This window comes from Lithobates pipiens, unplaced genomic scaffold (genome assembly GCF_037356315.1).
Source record: "Lithobates pipiens isolate NorthernLeopardFrog02 unplaced genomic scaffold, aLitPip1_a1.2 Scaffold_30, whole genome shotgun sequence".
NCBI classification, from domain to species: domain Eukaryota; kingdom Metazoa; phylum Chordata; class Amphibia; order Anura; family Ranidae; genus Lithobates; species Lithobates pipiens.
Window position 1 is genome coordinate 85,990,529 of NW_027507791.1, and position 14,939 is coordinate 86,005,467.

A 14,939-nucleotide genomic window follows, 5' to 3' on the forward strand; every position below is an offset into this window, starting at 1 on the left:
CAAAATGACAAAATATCTTGGCAATTGGGTTAGGTCATCTTTAGGCTCACAGGTGAGCATTTGGCCACCAACTAAAGTGGACAGGAATAACATATTTTGTGCTATAACATGGATATAGAGCAACAAGAACATTGTAAACAGTGGGAGGTGGTCTCCATACAATCACCCCTTGAATCATAACGTAGGACAATATACCCAAGATTTCGAGGTTGAGGCCATCATAAAATGTAATCCCACCAGGTAGAAAAGCCCACGTCCAGCAATCACGGTTCACAAACTAATACTCGTTACCAAGCATTAATACAGTGCCGAAAGAGGGACTTCGGGCCCCCAAATATAAACATCTCTAGCTTAAATAAGAAAGAAAAAAAAAGAAAAGGGTAACTGGGCATGGAGTCAAGGCTGACAGAGTCAAGGAAACAATGAAAGAGATACGAAGAGAAGCAGTGAAAAAGAAAGGAAATGGATCAACTTATTCGAACGATTAGGCCCCTTTCACACTGGGCGGGGCGGGCGTCGTCGGTAAAGCGGTAGGAGCGGTGAAGGAGCGGTGAATACACCGCTCCTTTCACCGCTCCAAAGATGCGGCTAGCAGAACTTTTTTTCAACGTCCTGCCAGCGCACCGCTCCAGTGTGAAAGCCCTCCGGGTGAAAGGGGCCGGTTTTTTCAGGACTTATTTTAAGCGCTGTAGTACTTGAAAACCACCCCAAAGTGGCCTTAGATTCATTCGTTGGGGACCTGCAATTAGGCAAGCCAAGGGGACCATATTTTGTTGAAAATAGATTGTTTATCTCAGAAGACACTCACAATCTTTTCGTTCAGCAGGACCCATGTGAGTTTTCCCTTTACTATCGCAATGTCTATGACGGAGCTTTTCCACGCTGTCGCTATGGCGATTTTGGCTGTTATAAACATGAAGTAAATTAAGGTCTGTGTGTGTCGTGGAACGTTTTCAACAGGCCTATTTAGTAGGACAATACTGCGATCTTTAGTGATGTTAACCATCATGACTGAAAAAATAAACTAGTGAATACTCATCCAAAAACGACAAACCTTAGGACAGTGATGGCGAACCTTGGCACTCCTGATGTTTTGAAACTACATTTCCCATGATGCTCCACTACACTGCAGAGTGCATGAGCATCATGGGAAATGTAGTTCCAAAACATCTGGGGTCCCAAGGTTCGCCATCACTGCCTTAGGACATGACCACCACACATGCAACGGTGAGCCTATCTGGCCACAGCCTCTGAAACACGTAGCCGAGTACATCTTTGACAGGCGCTTTGGCACTAAATACCATCCGGCGTGGACCTTGTAACCTGCCTCAATCAAGGCAACATTAAGGATAGCTTTATGGATTTGTGCACTCCAGTTACGCCAGTCCTTCACCTCAGGGGCAATAGGCAGATCTCTCTCGCATGCTACCTGGTAGGATAATCTAGCAGTGGAGTCGACAAACAGTTTGTATAGCATGGACGCAGCGTCCTGCATACATCTGTTTTCAAACACATTTCGGACAGCTAAGTCAGAGATTTTCTTTCTGCAAAGATTTGAGAAAGTGGTAAATTTGTTGCAAATGGAAGCTCCTTGTGGGAGGCATCTCCATGCTTCCTGTAAAATAGGGGGGGGGGGGGGGGGTGTGTATGCTCCTATGATCGAGATAGTAAACTATACGGTACAATCCCTTATTCAGCCACCAGCCATACCTTTCATGTTGCACGCCTGGTGGAACCTGGGGGTTTTCTGTTATTACTTTACAAAGAATTGTGTGATATGAGTATTTTACAGTCTGTATAATATATTGCCATACTGCATCAAATCTGGAAACATCAAATGTACTCTGGCTAACCTATATCCTGTGTGTATTGCTTAAATTTAATACAATTAAATTAAATTAAATGTAAAAAAATCACAGAAATATCTAAAATACAGAGAATCCTTTATGTTTATTGTCCTAAATGAGTAAAAATAAACAGCACTTTCAAATGCAAAATAACAACATTCTAGATACCACAGATGGCTGATGGGGTGCTACAAAGATCTATTTAACCACCTCAGCCCCGGCAGGATTTACCCCCTTCCTGACCAGAGCACTTTTTGGGATTCGGCACTGCATCGCTTTAACTGACAATTGCGCAGTCATGTGACGATGCACTCAAACAAAATTGACGTCTTTTTTTTCCCCACAAATAGAGCTTTCTTTTGGTGGTGTTTGATAACCTTGGTTTTTATTTTTTGTACTATAAACAAAAAAAGAGCGACAATTTTGAAAAAAAAGCAATATTTTTTACTTTTTGCTATAATAAATATCCCCAAAAATATAGAATAATATATATTATAATATTATATTACATAATATTAATATATATATATATATATATATATATTTTTTTTTTTTTTTTTCCCCTCAGTTTACAGTGGTGTGAAAAAGTGTTTGCCCCCTTCCTCATTTCCTGTTCCTTTGCATGTTTGTCACACTTAAGTGTTTCGGAACATCAAACCAATTTAAACAATAGTCAAGGACAACACAAGTAAACACAAAATGCAATTTGTAAATGAAGGTGTTTATTATTAAAGGTGAAAAAAAATCCAAACCATCATGGCCCTGTGTGAAAAAGTGATTGCCCCCTAAACCTAATAACTGGTTGGGCCACCCTTAGCAGCAACAACTGCAACCAAGCGTTTGCGATAACGTGCAATGAGGCTTTTACAGCGTCCTGGAGGAATTTTGGCCCACTCATCTTAGCAGAATTGTCCTAATTCAGTTACATTAGAGGGTTTTCGAGCATGAACGGCCTTTTTAAGGTCATACCACAACATCTCAATAGGATTCAGGTCAGGACTTTGGCTAGGCCACTCCAAAGTCTTCATTTTGTTTTTCTTCAGCCATTCGGTGGTGGACTTGCTGGTGTGTTTAGGATCATTGTCCTGCTGCAGAACCCAAGTTCGTTTCAGCTTGAGTACACGAACAGATGGTCGGATATTCTCCTTCAGGATCTCTTGGTAGACAGCAGAATTCATAGTTCCTTTTATCACGGCAAGTCTTCCAGGTCCTGAAGCAGCAAAACAGCCCCAGACCATCACACTACCACCACCATATTTTACTGTTGGTATAATGTTCTTTTTATGAAATGCAGTGTTCCTTCTACGCCAGATATACTTGGACACACACCTTCCAAAGAGTTCCACTTTTGTCTCATCGGTCCACAGAATGTTGTCCCAAAAGTCTTGGGGATCATCAAGATGTGTTGTGGAGAAATTGAGACGAGCTTTGATGTTCTTTTTGCTCAGCAGTGGTTTTCTCCTTGGAACTCTGCCATGCAGGCCATTTTTGCCCAGTCTTTTCCTGATGGTGGAGGCATGAACGCTGACCTTAACTGAGGCAAGTGAGGCCTGCAGTTCCTTGGACGTTGTTGTGGGGTCTTTTGTGACCTCTTGGATGAGTCGTCGCTGCGCTCTTGGGGTAATTTTGGGCGGCCGGCCACTCCTGGGAAGGTTCACCACTGTTCCATGTCTTCGCCATTTGTGGATAATGGCTCTCACTGTGGTTCGCTGGATTCCCAAAGCTTTGGAAATGGCTTTATAACCCTTTCCAGACTGATAGATCTCAATTACTTTCTTTCTCAATTGTTCCTGAATTTCTTTGGGTCTCGGCATGATGTGTAGCTTTTAAGGATCTTCTGGTGGACCTTACTGTGTCAAGCAGCTCCTATTTAAGTGATGCCTTGATTGTGAACAGGTGTGGCAATAATCAGGCCTGGGTGTGGCTAGAGAAATTGAACTCAGGTGTGGACAACCACAGTTATAGTATGTTTTAACAAGGGGGGCAATCACTTTTTCACACAGGGCCATGATGGTTTGGATTTTTTTTCACCTTTAATAATAAACACCTTCATTTACAAATTGCATTTTGTGTTTACTTGTGTTGTCCTTGACTATTGTTTAAATTGGTTTGTTGTTCCGAAACACTTAAGTGTGACAAACATGCAAAGGAACAGGAAATGAGGAAGGGGGCAAACACTTTTTCACACCACTGTAGGCCAATATGTATTCTACATATTTTTGGTAAAAAAAAGTCGCAATAAGCGTATATTGATCGGTTTGCACAAAAGTTATAAAGTTATAGCGTCTACAAAATAGGGGATAGTTTTATGGCACTTTTATTATTATTATTCTTTTTTTATTAGTAATGGCGGCGATATGTGATTTTTATCATGACTGTGACATTATAGCAGACACATCGGACACTTTTGACACTATTTTGGGACCATTGTCATTTATACAGCGATCAGTGCTATAAAAAAAAAAGAACTGATTACTGGGTAAATGACACTGGCAGGGAAGGGATTAAACACTAGCGGGCGATCAAGGGGTTAAGTGTGTCCTAGGGAGTGATTCTAACTGTGGGGGGGATGGGCTACTACTCACATAACAGCGATCACTGCTCCTGATGACAGGGAGCAGTGATCTCTGTCATATCACTAGGCAGAATGGGGAAATGCCTTGTTTACAAAGGCATCTCCCTGTTTTTCCACTCCATGACACAATCGCCGGCACACGGCGGACATCTAGTCCGCGGGACCCGTGGTCACAGTCACGGAGCATGCGGCAGGCGCACGTGTGCCCACAATGCCGCATCTTAAAGTGGACTTACCCTTACGCCCTTTTGCCCACAAGTGCCATTCTGCCAACGTATATCGGCATGAGGCATTCGGGAAGGGGTTAAAATACTGATCACTGAACAGCTGTTTAGAATCACAATCAATATTTCCAGACTGAAAAAAAATGTAAATACTTTTAGTTTCTTGTAGATAAAAAATAGCCCATGTTGTGGGAAGAAGAATGTATTAATTATTACATTTTGTAATACAGAAAATCACTTGTACACTTTACCATGTGAATTGTGAAACGTGTAATTAGCCAACATCACACAATGTCTTTTCATGCCTGCGGTAAAGTTAGAAAATTCTGTACACGTGAAAAGAAGGAAGGAGAACTGCACCTGATCTATAGATAGAGCTGAAATCCAGTTTATAAAGTAGAGCTGAGCAAGAATAAAAACAGATGGGCGTCTCATAGCTTATTACAAAATCTCAATCATCAAAAAACAACACCCCTTAGATATATCCACAATAAATTCTTTCCTGAATCACACATTTGTGAATTTAATCAGCTTATCGATGCCTTATATATATAGCTTCATTATCAATTGTAACGCTTGATTCATTCAATAATAAAATTAGTAGAAAGGGGTCTATTACAAAAAAAAAAAAACTTCCATGCAAGTGTCTCAAGCATTTGCTCAGCTGTCACAAAAATTCCCATATTTTGCCTAATATGTTTATTTCTTATGATCATCAGCTCCATCTAGTGGCCATAATGCATTTTTCCTGAAATACCTCAATCAGGGAAATACTGCATTATGACCACCACCAAAATGGAGCTGATGATCATAGGAAATAAACTAATTAGGTAAAATACTGGATTATTTGTGACAGCTGAGCAAATACATTTTTTAAACAGACCGCTTATTGTCCTCTTCAGTATATGGGAAAGGTAGGGGTTATCTACAGTAAAGTGTACATAACTAGAACAAAGAGAAATAGAGTAATGGGATTTTTAGTTGCTAAAACCTCCTATTGGAATAATATCTGACACAGTGATGTAAAAAAAATAACATAACAAAAAAAGTCTTATATGTAACAAAAATATGAAACATCAAACTCTGTATACACTCGTAAACAGCCCCTACAACAAGGTGAACGATTTCCTCAATAGTCACATATATGTGTAATCATGACCCATGATAAACATTCAGGACCAATGTATGAGAAAAGAGGCACAGTACAACGCGTTTCGCTTGGTAGCTTCTTCAGGGATTTTCGTTGACAGGTTGGTTCGCTAGAGCTGATTCAGTAAGTAGCAGTTCTGGGAAACCTCAAAAGAGGTGTTACATGTTCCCACCAGGGCACTGCAGAATGGGTCAAATGTTGGTCTGAAACTAGCCCAAGAAAATGTCCCAGAAAGCACATCAGAAATCCCATAAACAGAAAATGGTGATTCCAAGCTAAATTGATCAATGTTCTGCCATGCTGCACTGGGAGAAATCTCCCCAGGATAGCCACAAACAACTGCAAAGGCAATGAGCAGCTTCCAAATGCTGATATGGTCACAATCTTAAATCTCCAATCATGGCAGAAAACATCAAAAAGCCAACCGCAAAAAAAGGCTCCCTTACTGTTGTCACAATAACAGCAACATTCCCTATGGCAAGCAATCTCCAAATGAGGATGTTTTTGATGTTTTCTGCCATGATTGAAGATTTAACATTGTGACCATATCAGAATTTGGAAGCTGCTCTTTACTTTTGCAGTTGTTTGTGGCTATACTGGGGAGATTTCTTCCACTGCAGCATGGCAGAACTTGGCAGAAATTCTGATGTGCTTTGTGGGACAGCTTTTCTTGGACTGGTTTAAGACCTATATGATTGAGACGGACATCTGACCCATTCTGCAGTGCCCTGGTGGGAACATGCAATGCCTCTTTTATGGGATTTCTGATGTGCCTCAATAGTCACATATAGTGCCCTGGTGGGAACATGCAATGTCTCTTTTATGGGATTTCTGATGTGCCTCAATAGTCACATATAGTGCCCTTGTGGGAACATGCAATGCCTCTTTTATGGGATTTCTGATGAGCTTTGGGGGACAGCTTTTCTTGGGCTAGTTTCAGACCTACATTTGACCCATTCTGCAGTGCCCTGGTGGGAACATGTAACGCCTCTTTTGAGGTTTCCCAGAACTACTACTTACTGAATCAGCTCTAGCGAACCAACCTGTCAATGAAAATCCCTGAAGAAGCTACCAAGCGACACGCGTTGTACTTTGTCTCTTTTCTCATACATTGGTCCTGAGTGTTTATCATGGGTCATGATTACACATTCTGCAGTGCCCTGATGGGAACATGCAATGCCTCTTTTGAGGTTTCCCAGAAATACAACTTACTGAATCAGCTGTAGTGCACCAACCTCTCTGTCAATGAAAACCTCTGAAGAAGCTACTATGTGAAACGCGTTGGGCTGCGCCTCTTTTCTCATACATTGGTCCTGAGTGTTTATTATGGGTCATGATTACACATATATGTGACTATTGAAGAAATTGTTCACCTTGTTATCGGGGCTGTTTACTGGTATATACAGAGTTTGATGATTTTTGTTACACATGTCTTAAACAATATAAGACATTTTTATGTATTTAATAAAATGTTGTTATTTTTATACATCCTTGTGTCAGATATTATTCCAATAGGAGGTTTCAGCATCTAAAAGTCCCATTACTCTATTTCTCTTTGTTCTAGTTAGGTACACTATAGTGTAGATAACCCCTACCTTTCCCATATACTATTTCTCTTTGTTCTATTTAATCCAGGATGTGGTGCTGTATTTCGGCTGATATATACGCATGTGGTGCTGTATTTCGGCTGATATATGCGCTATTATAACTATAGTGTACCTAAAGTCAACAAATGTTTTTTCTTTTTAATTTTGGTGAAGGAAAGGTTAGAACCCGTCAGGTTTTTTATTGTTCTAATTGTTGCCTTGGGAAGACTCATCCATTCAATTTGTCCTGGTGGCCATTGTCACCAGGACAAAAAGTGATGTGAAATCACACGGTTACGCCTGTAATCACGGGGTCACCTATTGTGGTGACAATAGTCTAAGCCCTTGTACACACGGTCGGAGAATCCGTCGGAATGTGTCCTATCGGACCGTGTCGTCGGATAATCCGACTGTGTGTGGTATGCATCGGACTGATTCCGTCGGAATATCCGTCGGACCCAATTTTCCAACTTGTTGGAAATATTTCCCGACCAACTGGTTCGATCGGACATACTCCGATCACGTGTAGAGAATTTTTATCGGACCAAGTTCCACGCATGCTCAGATCAAATTCCTACATCAAAGCTATTGGCTACTAGCCTGAACGTAGTCCCATCGTAACGAAATTACATCATCGCGTTCTGAATGATTGGATTTTTCGACCACTTAGTCCGACCGTGTGTATGCAACAGTTTCGGACAAGATCCGACGGACAAAATCCGACGGATTTGGTTGTCGAAATCTCCGACCGTGTGTACAGGGGCTAACAGTCACTTTGGAGAGATTTCCTCTCACTTCCTACTTTGTCTATGTTACAGGAAATGAAGGAAAATGTCATCAACAGCTGCTTGAACCTTTTCAGGTCAGATTTTTTTCCCTCTCATATTTCTGGAGTTTTTTTTTTTATCCGATACTTTTTTTATTAGAAAGTTTTTTAAAATTTTACAACTTATAACAATACTGATACATACAATACATGCTCACCAAACAACTAAAATTACATTTGCAAAAAAAAAAAAAACAATCCTAAGGCTCCATGCACACTGAAGCTCAAAAAAGCTTTTTCTGGATGCCAGATTGCTGGCAGAAAAAGCTGGTTATAAAACTTGCTTTTAACATCGTTTTGTACTAGCGTTTATTAGCGTTAGCGTTCATGGGCGTTTTCGATAAAAATACACAGAGGACACTCCAAAAATCCGACAGTACATTCCAAACTCCCACAATGCATTGAAAAAATAGAATGCCGAACACTAATTAACGCACGTTTATGAGCGTTTATAAGCGTTTATCAGCGTTTATCAGCGTTTGTCATTTTTTGGCGGTGAAAAACGGCACTTTGAATGCGAATTTCTGGCGTTCAGAAAAAAAGCCCATAAACTCCACTGCTCATTAAAGCTGAAAAACGTCCATGTGTGCATGGACACATAGGCTAACATAGAGTGGAGTTTATGGGCTTTTAAAAAAAACGCCCAAACTCCAATAAACTGCAGTTTATGAGCTCCAGTGTGCATGGAGCCTAATAGACTATGCAACTTCCACATCGTGCAGTCATTGTTACTTTAGACCTTCCATCCAAGCGATGGGTTAATAATTTTGCAACTCTGTAACATAAGTCTTTAATAATTACGGTACTACTTAACAGCTTATATGTATTTCTGTCACCTACATATATGTGGAGTTAGCCTTAAAACAACCTTTTCGCACTTTGTCTATATCCAGCTGAAATTATGGGCTACTACCACTATGACTGTTATTTTAGATAAATAACTAGTTAGGAATTTATGAATGCGTGCATTGATACTGCCTCATAAAAAATGTAAGTGTTGTATGTGGTAACTAAAAAATAAGTAAAAAATCCTCACGTTCCATTTAATAGGCCCATAAGGTGAGTACAGAGGAATTTATGACATCACGTGTTTGACATCAATATGATGCACAGTACTGTCAGCACTCAGAATACTGGAGGATTAAGATTTCAGCACTGAGAATTCTATAAATCTGTATTTGCAAAATGTAGCACTAACAGACATCAGCAAAGCATTCTGTTGTCGCTTAGAATGTTTATGTGCTTCAAGTGTAGAACAGTAAAGCCTTCTTAAAGGATAACTAAACCCCAAAACAAAAACTCTATATATTGCAGCTTACACTCCTTAGATGTGATGGCTGCATTAATTTTCTTGTTTTTTTTCAAGCTGAGAACATTTTCAGAAAATACGTGTTCTTGTCAGTTCCTGTGAGATGCACAGAATAATATCTTCCTTCCTAGCCATCTTCTGCAAGCTACCAATCATCCTGCCCCCTATGTAGTGGAGATGAAAAGGAATGGACATGTCTGAAGTCTACACTCACCGGCCACTTTATTAGGTACTCCTGTTCAATTGCTTGGTAACACAAATTGCTAACCAGCCAATCATATGGCAGTAACGCAATGCATTAAGGCATCTAGACGTGGTGAAGATGACTTGCTGACGTTTAAACCGAGCATCAGAAGATAGGGAAGAAGGGGGATTTAAGTGACTTTGAACGTGGCATGGTTGTTGGTGCCAGACAGGCTGGTCTAAGGCTGCTTTCACACTGCAGCGGGAGCGGCGTCGGCGGTAAAGTGCCGCTATTTTTAGCGGCGCTTTACCGTCGTTTTAGTGGCGGTCTGCGGGCGCTAGCGGGGTGGTTTTAACCCCCGCTAGCGGCCGAAAAAGGGTTAAACCCGCCCGCAAAGCGCCCGCAAAGCGCCCGCAAAGCGGCGCTTTGCCGGCGGTATTGCCGCGGTGTCCCATTGATTTCAATGGGTAGGAGCGGTTTAGGAGCGGTGAATACACCGCTCCTTCACCGCTCCACAGATGCGGCTAGCAGGACTTTTTTCACCGTCCTGCCAGCGCACCGCTCCAGTGTGAAAGCCCTCCGGCTTTCACACTGGAGAGAAAGGGCCGTTTTTTTTCAGGCGCTACACAGGCGCTATTTTTAGCGCTGTAACGCCTGAATACCGCCCCAGTGTGAAAGCAGCCTAAGTATTTAAAAAAAACTGCTCATCTACTGGGATTTCGATGCACAACCATCTCTAGGGTTTACAGAGAATAGTCCAAAAAAGAGAAAATATATAGTGAGTGGCAGTTGTGTGAATTAAAATGCCTTGTTGATGTCAGAGGAGAATGGGCAGACTGGTTTGAGATGATAGAAAGGCAACAGCAACTCAAATATCCACTTGTTAAAACCAAGGTATGCAGAATATCATCTATAAATACACAACACATCAAACCTTGAAGCAGATGGGCTACAACAGCAAAAGACCACACTGGTGATCAGCTAAGAAAAGGAAACTGAAGCTACAATTCACACAGGCTCACCAAAATTGGACACTAGAAGATTGTAAAAACATTGCCTGGTCTCCTTCAGATGGTAGGGTCAGAATTTGGCATAAACAACATAAAAAGCATGGATCCATCCTGCCTTGTATCAACAGTTCAGGCTGGTGGTGATGTAATGGTGTGGGGAATATTTTCTTGGCACACTTTGGGCCCCTTAGTACCAATTGAGCATTGTTTAAACACTACATGCTACCTGAGTATTGTTGCTGACCATTTCCATCCCTTTATGACTACAGTGTACCCATCTTCTCATGGCTCCTTCCAGCAGGATAATACACCATGTCACAAAGATCAAATCCTCTCAAACTGGTTTCTTGAACAGGACAATGAGGTCACTGTACTCCAATGGCCTCCACAGTCATCAGATCTCAATCCAATAGCGCACCTTTGGGATGTGGTGAATCGGGAGATTCGCATTGTGGATGTGTAGCTGACAAATCTGCAGCAACTGCATGTTGCTATCATATCAGTATGGACCAAGATCTCTGAGGAATGTTTCCAATACCTAGACACGTGGGTCCCAGGAGACAGCAGGGACCAGTGGGAACCTGCAGCACGAGTCCCGCATGCGCAGTAGGGAACCAGGAAGCAGGGAACCCTTTCTGAAGATGGTGGCTGCAGCACCCGAGAGCCAACCGACAGATCGGCTTCGGGTGCCAACATCGTGGGCACCCTGGACAGGTAAGTGTATATATATTTAAAAAAAAAAAAACGGCGGAACTCTGCTTTAACAATTGGTAATTTGAGTCATGTGACTTATTTTCAGCTCCTTTTGTCTGTCATTGCTGAAAGTAACAGTTGTTATGGTAGATAAATACAGTCATAGCTTAGGCTCCATTCACACCTTAGCATTCTGGATCACTTCTGGCTCTGTGCCAACATTTGGTACAGTTTTTTTTTTTGGAGCAGTTTTGGAGCAGAGGGAGGCCAATTCAAATGAATGGCACCGCTCCAAAAACACTCAACAAAAAAAAAAAAAAGCTAAAAAAAAAAAGAAGGAGCTGCAGCTGTCACTGCAGGTCACTCGGGTGTGAATGAAGCCTTAGTGAATAGATTTGCATGTCTACATACTGTATGCCAGTGGCTGCCCCCCTAATCCATCCGCCTGGCCCCAAAGTTGTGTGACAATACTATTCGTTAATGTCTTCCTGTTTCTCCTCCTGCCAATCAGGAAGCGATTTGTGAGACTCGATTTCCCGGGAGTCCTAAGACCCAATTGGCAGAGAGTCCTAAGTCCCGATTGGCCCGGGGGGTAGCAGCGATCACCGGAAAGCCGCCAAAGCCGAGACCTGGATGGGGTAAGTGCGGGGCTGGTGAAGAGGCAACCGAGCGAGGGGAGGTGGTTGATTGGCTGGGGGTGGGGGGGTTGGTTGGCTGGGTGGGAGCTGCGGGCTGTGCCCCTCCCCCAAGAAAATTGAGCACCAGCCGCCACTGCTGTATGCTAGACGCGAAGCAGACAGGAGGAGAATACAGAGAAGGAAGAAAAACAAGATTTAATGGAATATACAGTAAGCTACTGATAGTTTTACCCTGTAACCTAAAAAATAAAATAAAAAACAAAGTACAGTGACCATGATGCAAAGTGTGATCAGATCAATAGAAGAGCTTGCTATCAATGTAGAGACATACAGTTGAACTGCGTTGATGCCGGCAGTTTTATCAGGAGGACTTTAAAACAAAGTACCTTCAGCGGGTTGTATGTTTGCTCCTCCTATCAACAAGCAACTGTCTGTTGTCACCATCAAAAAACAAAAGGTACGGTAACAATTACAAATAATGTACACTCAGGTGAAACTGGATGAAAGAATGACTCCCGGTAGAGTGTGCTGGGAACACTACCGGTGCTGGAGAAACAATATATAAACCCAAAAACAAAAATTAATTATATTACAGCTTACCAGACCTTAAATGTCTTAAACGAAAGACCACCTCTCCACCCCTTGTTTTTGGATATTTAAAAAAAATGTACTTTCTAATTTACCTTTTTTGGAAGTGCTAAGAGTATTTCCGATCCAGCCAGGCCGCAGCCGAGGAAGTCACATCCTCTTCTACGGCAAACCCCCCGTTGTCTTCTGTGTGTCCCAGAAGATAAGCTGGCCATTCACAGCAACGCGGGACTCGCGCATGTGCAGTTGGAAACCGGCAGTGAAGCCGCAAGGCTCCACTGCCGGTTGCCCTTATTTGGAATGGTGGCACCTGCACCCGATCCGATGAACGGATCGGCCTCGGGGGAGCTGACATCGCGAGCTCCCTGGACAGGTAAGTGTCCTTATTAAAAGTCAGCGGCTACAGTATAGTATTTGCAGCTGCTGACTTTTAAAAATAATAAAAATTTCGGCTGGAACACGCTTTAATATGAGCTATAAACATTTCCTCGCCTCCTTTACATAGGATGGAGGGGCTGTATAAAAAAAAAAAAAGCTGGGAAAGCTGATAACTGAGACTGACTTGACTAATGCCCCATACACACGGTCAGACTTTCCGACGTCAAAACCCGTCTGATTTTTTCCGACGGATTTTGGCCCAAACTTGTCTAGCATAGACACAGTCGCACAAAGTTGTCGGAAAATCCGATCGTTCTGAACGCGGTGACGTAGAACATGTACGACAGGACTATAAATAGGCCAGTAGCCAATAGCTTTCATCCCGTAATTTATTCTGAGCATGCGTGGCACTTTGACCGTCGGAATTGTCTACACACGATCGGAATTTAAACGATCGGGTTTTGTTGTCGGAAAATTGTAGATCCAGCTCTCAAACTTTGTATGTCGGAAATTCCGACGGAAAAAGTCAGATGGAACCCACACACGATCGGATTTTCCGACAACATGATCTGATCGCACATTTTCCGTCGGAATGTCCGACCGTGTGTACAGGGCATTAGAATTCAGTTTTGTGCACAGATGTTTACAGAGGACAGAGGAATTCTGCTGATAGCAACCAATATTTTTCTTTACTTGCTGAAAATGTGAAGAGACTGAAAAAAAAAAATGAAAAGAAATGCAGCCACCATATTTAAGGACTGGTAAGTTGTAATATGTTATAGTTTTGTTCTTGGATTTAGATAAACTTTTAGTGGTGTAACAAGTACCTAATGTGCTCAGAGTAACAAACCCCCTCCTACCCCCAGATATACCTCCAAGTTACCTACCTTGTAGTGAGTTGATGGTGATGGTGTATTCATCCTACTGGGACTCACTTTCCATAGGTTTCCAAAGTGTTTATGAATCTAGTAATCCCCAGCCTGTGCTTGCTGTAGTCTGATTGTGTCCGTATAGAATGTCACTATACAGCCTTACATCACGGTTTTGTCACATTTAACGATCCCTCCCATCTTTATAACATATTCATTTAGACTACCTGCATTGTTTCTGTGTTGACACCTAGATCATTCCTAATGTGTGAGTTCATACTAGGAAAGGCCATCTAAACCAGCCCTGAGTCTAGGTAGCCCTGAAAACCAGGGGTGGAGGTATTGTGTGGGTGTTTAAGTGGCATTGTAGTGAGACCAACTGCTTAGAACGTATCTAATTTACATGCACTTAGCACATTATGGCAATTACAGAGTTACACAATAAATCATTTAGTAATGATAGTAGCCAAAACTAATAGTTCAGGTATGTTCATCGTGAAAATAAAAATGTGTTATGATGTAATAATAAAACATAGAAACAAATATAATTAAATACACTTTTGTATCTGTTTTTTTGCTTATCCTAGTTGAACTATGTTGGTATTTTTGGTAGGGTTGCCACCTGTCCAGGATTCACCCGGACAGTTCGGGTTTGGAACCATGCGTCCGGGTTTCAGACTGCCTGAAACCCGGACACATTAATCAGACTGGACTATGGCTTCCCAGCTGGGTTGCTGGCTGCAGTTGTCTAAGCTGAGAGTGACTTTTACATTCTTTCACGCTGCCCAAAGCGTAGCACTAACAACCCCCCCAAACACACACACAGACGGGAGAGGAGAGAGGGCTCGATCTGCACCTCGCCCCTCCCCCAAAATGGGGGCTAGAAATTTGAAGTCCAGCAGCCTCAGATACATCTGGATGAGAGGTGCTGATTGCCAAGGGGTGAGTGAGCTCACCATCCATTCCAGTCTGTGACTGAAGTCTCCCCCTTCTCTCTCCTGCCCCTGAGAGAGTACACTAAGGTATATCAGGGTTCTCAGAGCACCCCTTACTTCAGATTTC

General features: G+C 42.2%; 1 protein-coding gene across 2 annotated transcripts in view; it reads right to left on the reverse strand.

Moving 5' to 3' along the window:
• Nucleotides 1–14,047, reverse strand: part of LOC143943049 (cytosolic phospholipase A2 delta-like) — an 83,461-nt gene extending 69,414 nt beyond the window's left edge. The window contains exon 1 of one of the 2 annotated variants that reach the window (XM_077464544.1): nucleotides 13,896–14,047. In XM_077464544.1, coding sequence (XP_077320670.1) covers nucleotides 13,896–13,928 — 33 coding nt within the window. In that variant the 5' untranslated portion in view covers nucleotides 13,929–14,047. The remainder of the gene's footprint in view (nucleotides 1–13,895) is intronic. The other variant, XM_077464543.1, reaches the window with a different exon arrangement.
• Nucleotides 14,048–14,939: the final 892 nt, after the last annotated feature.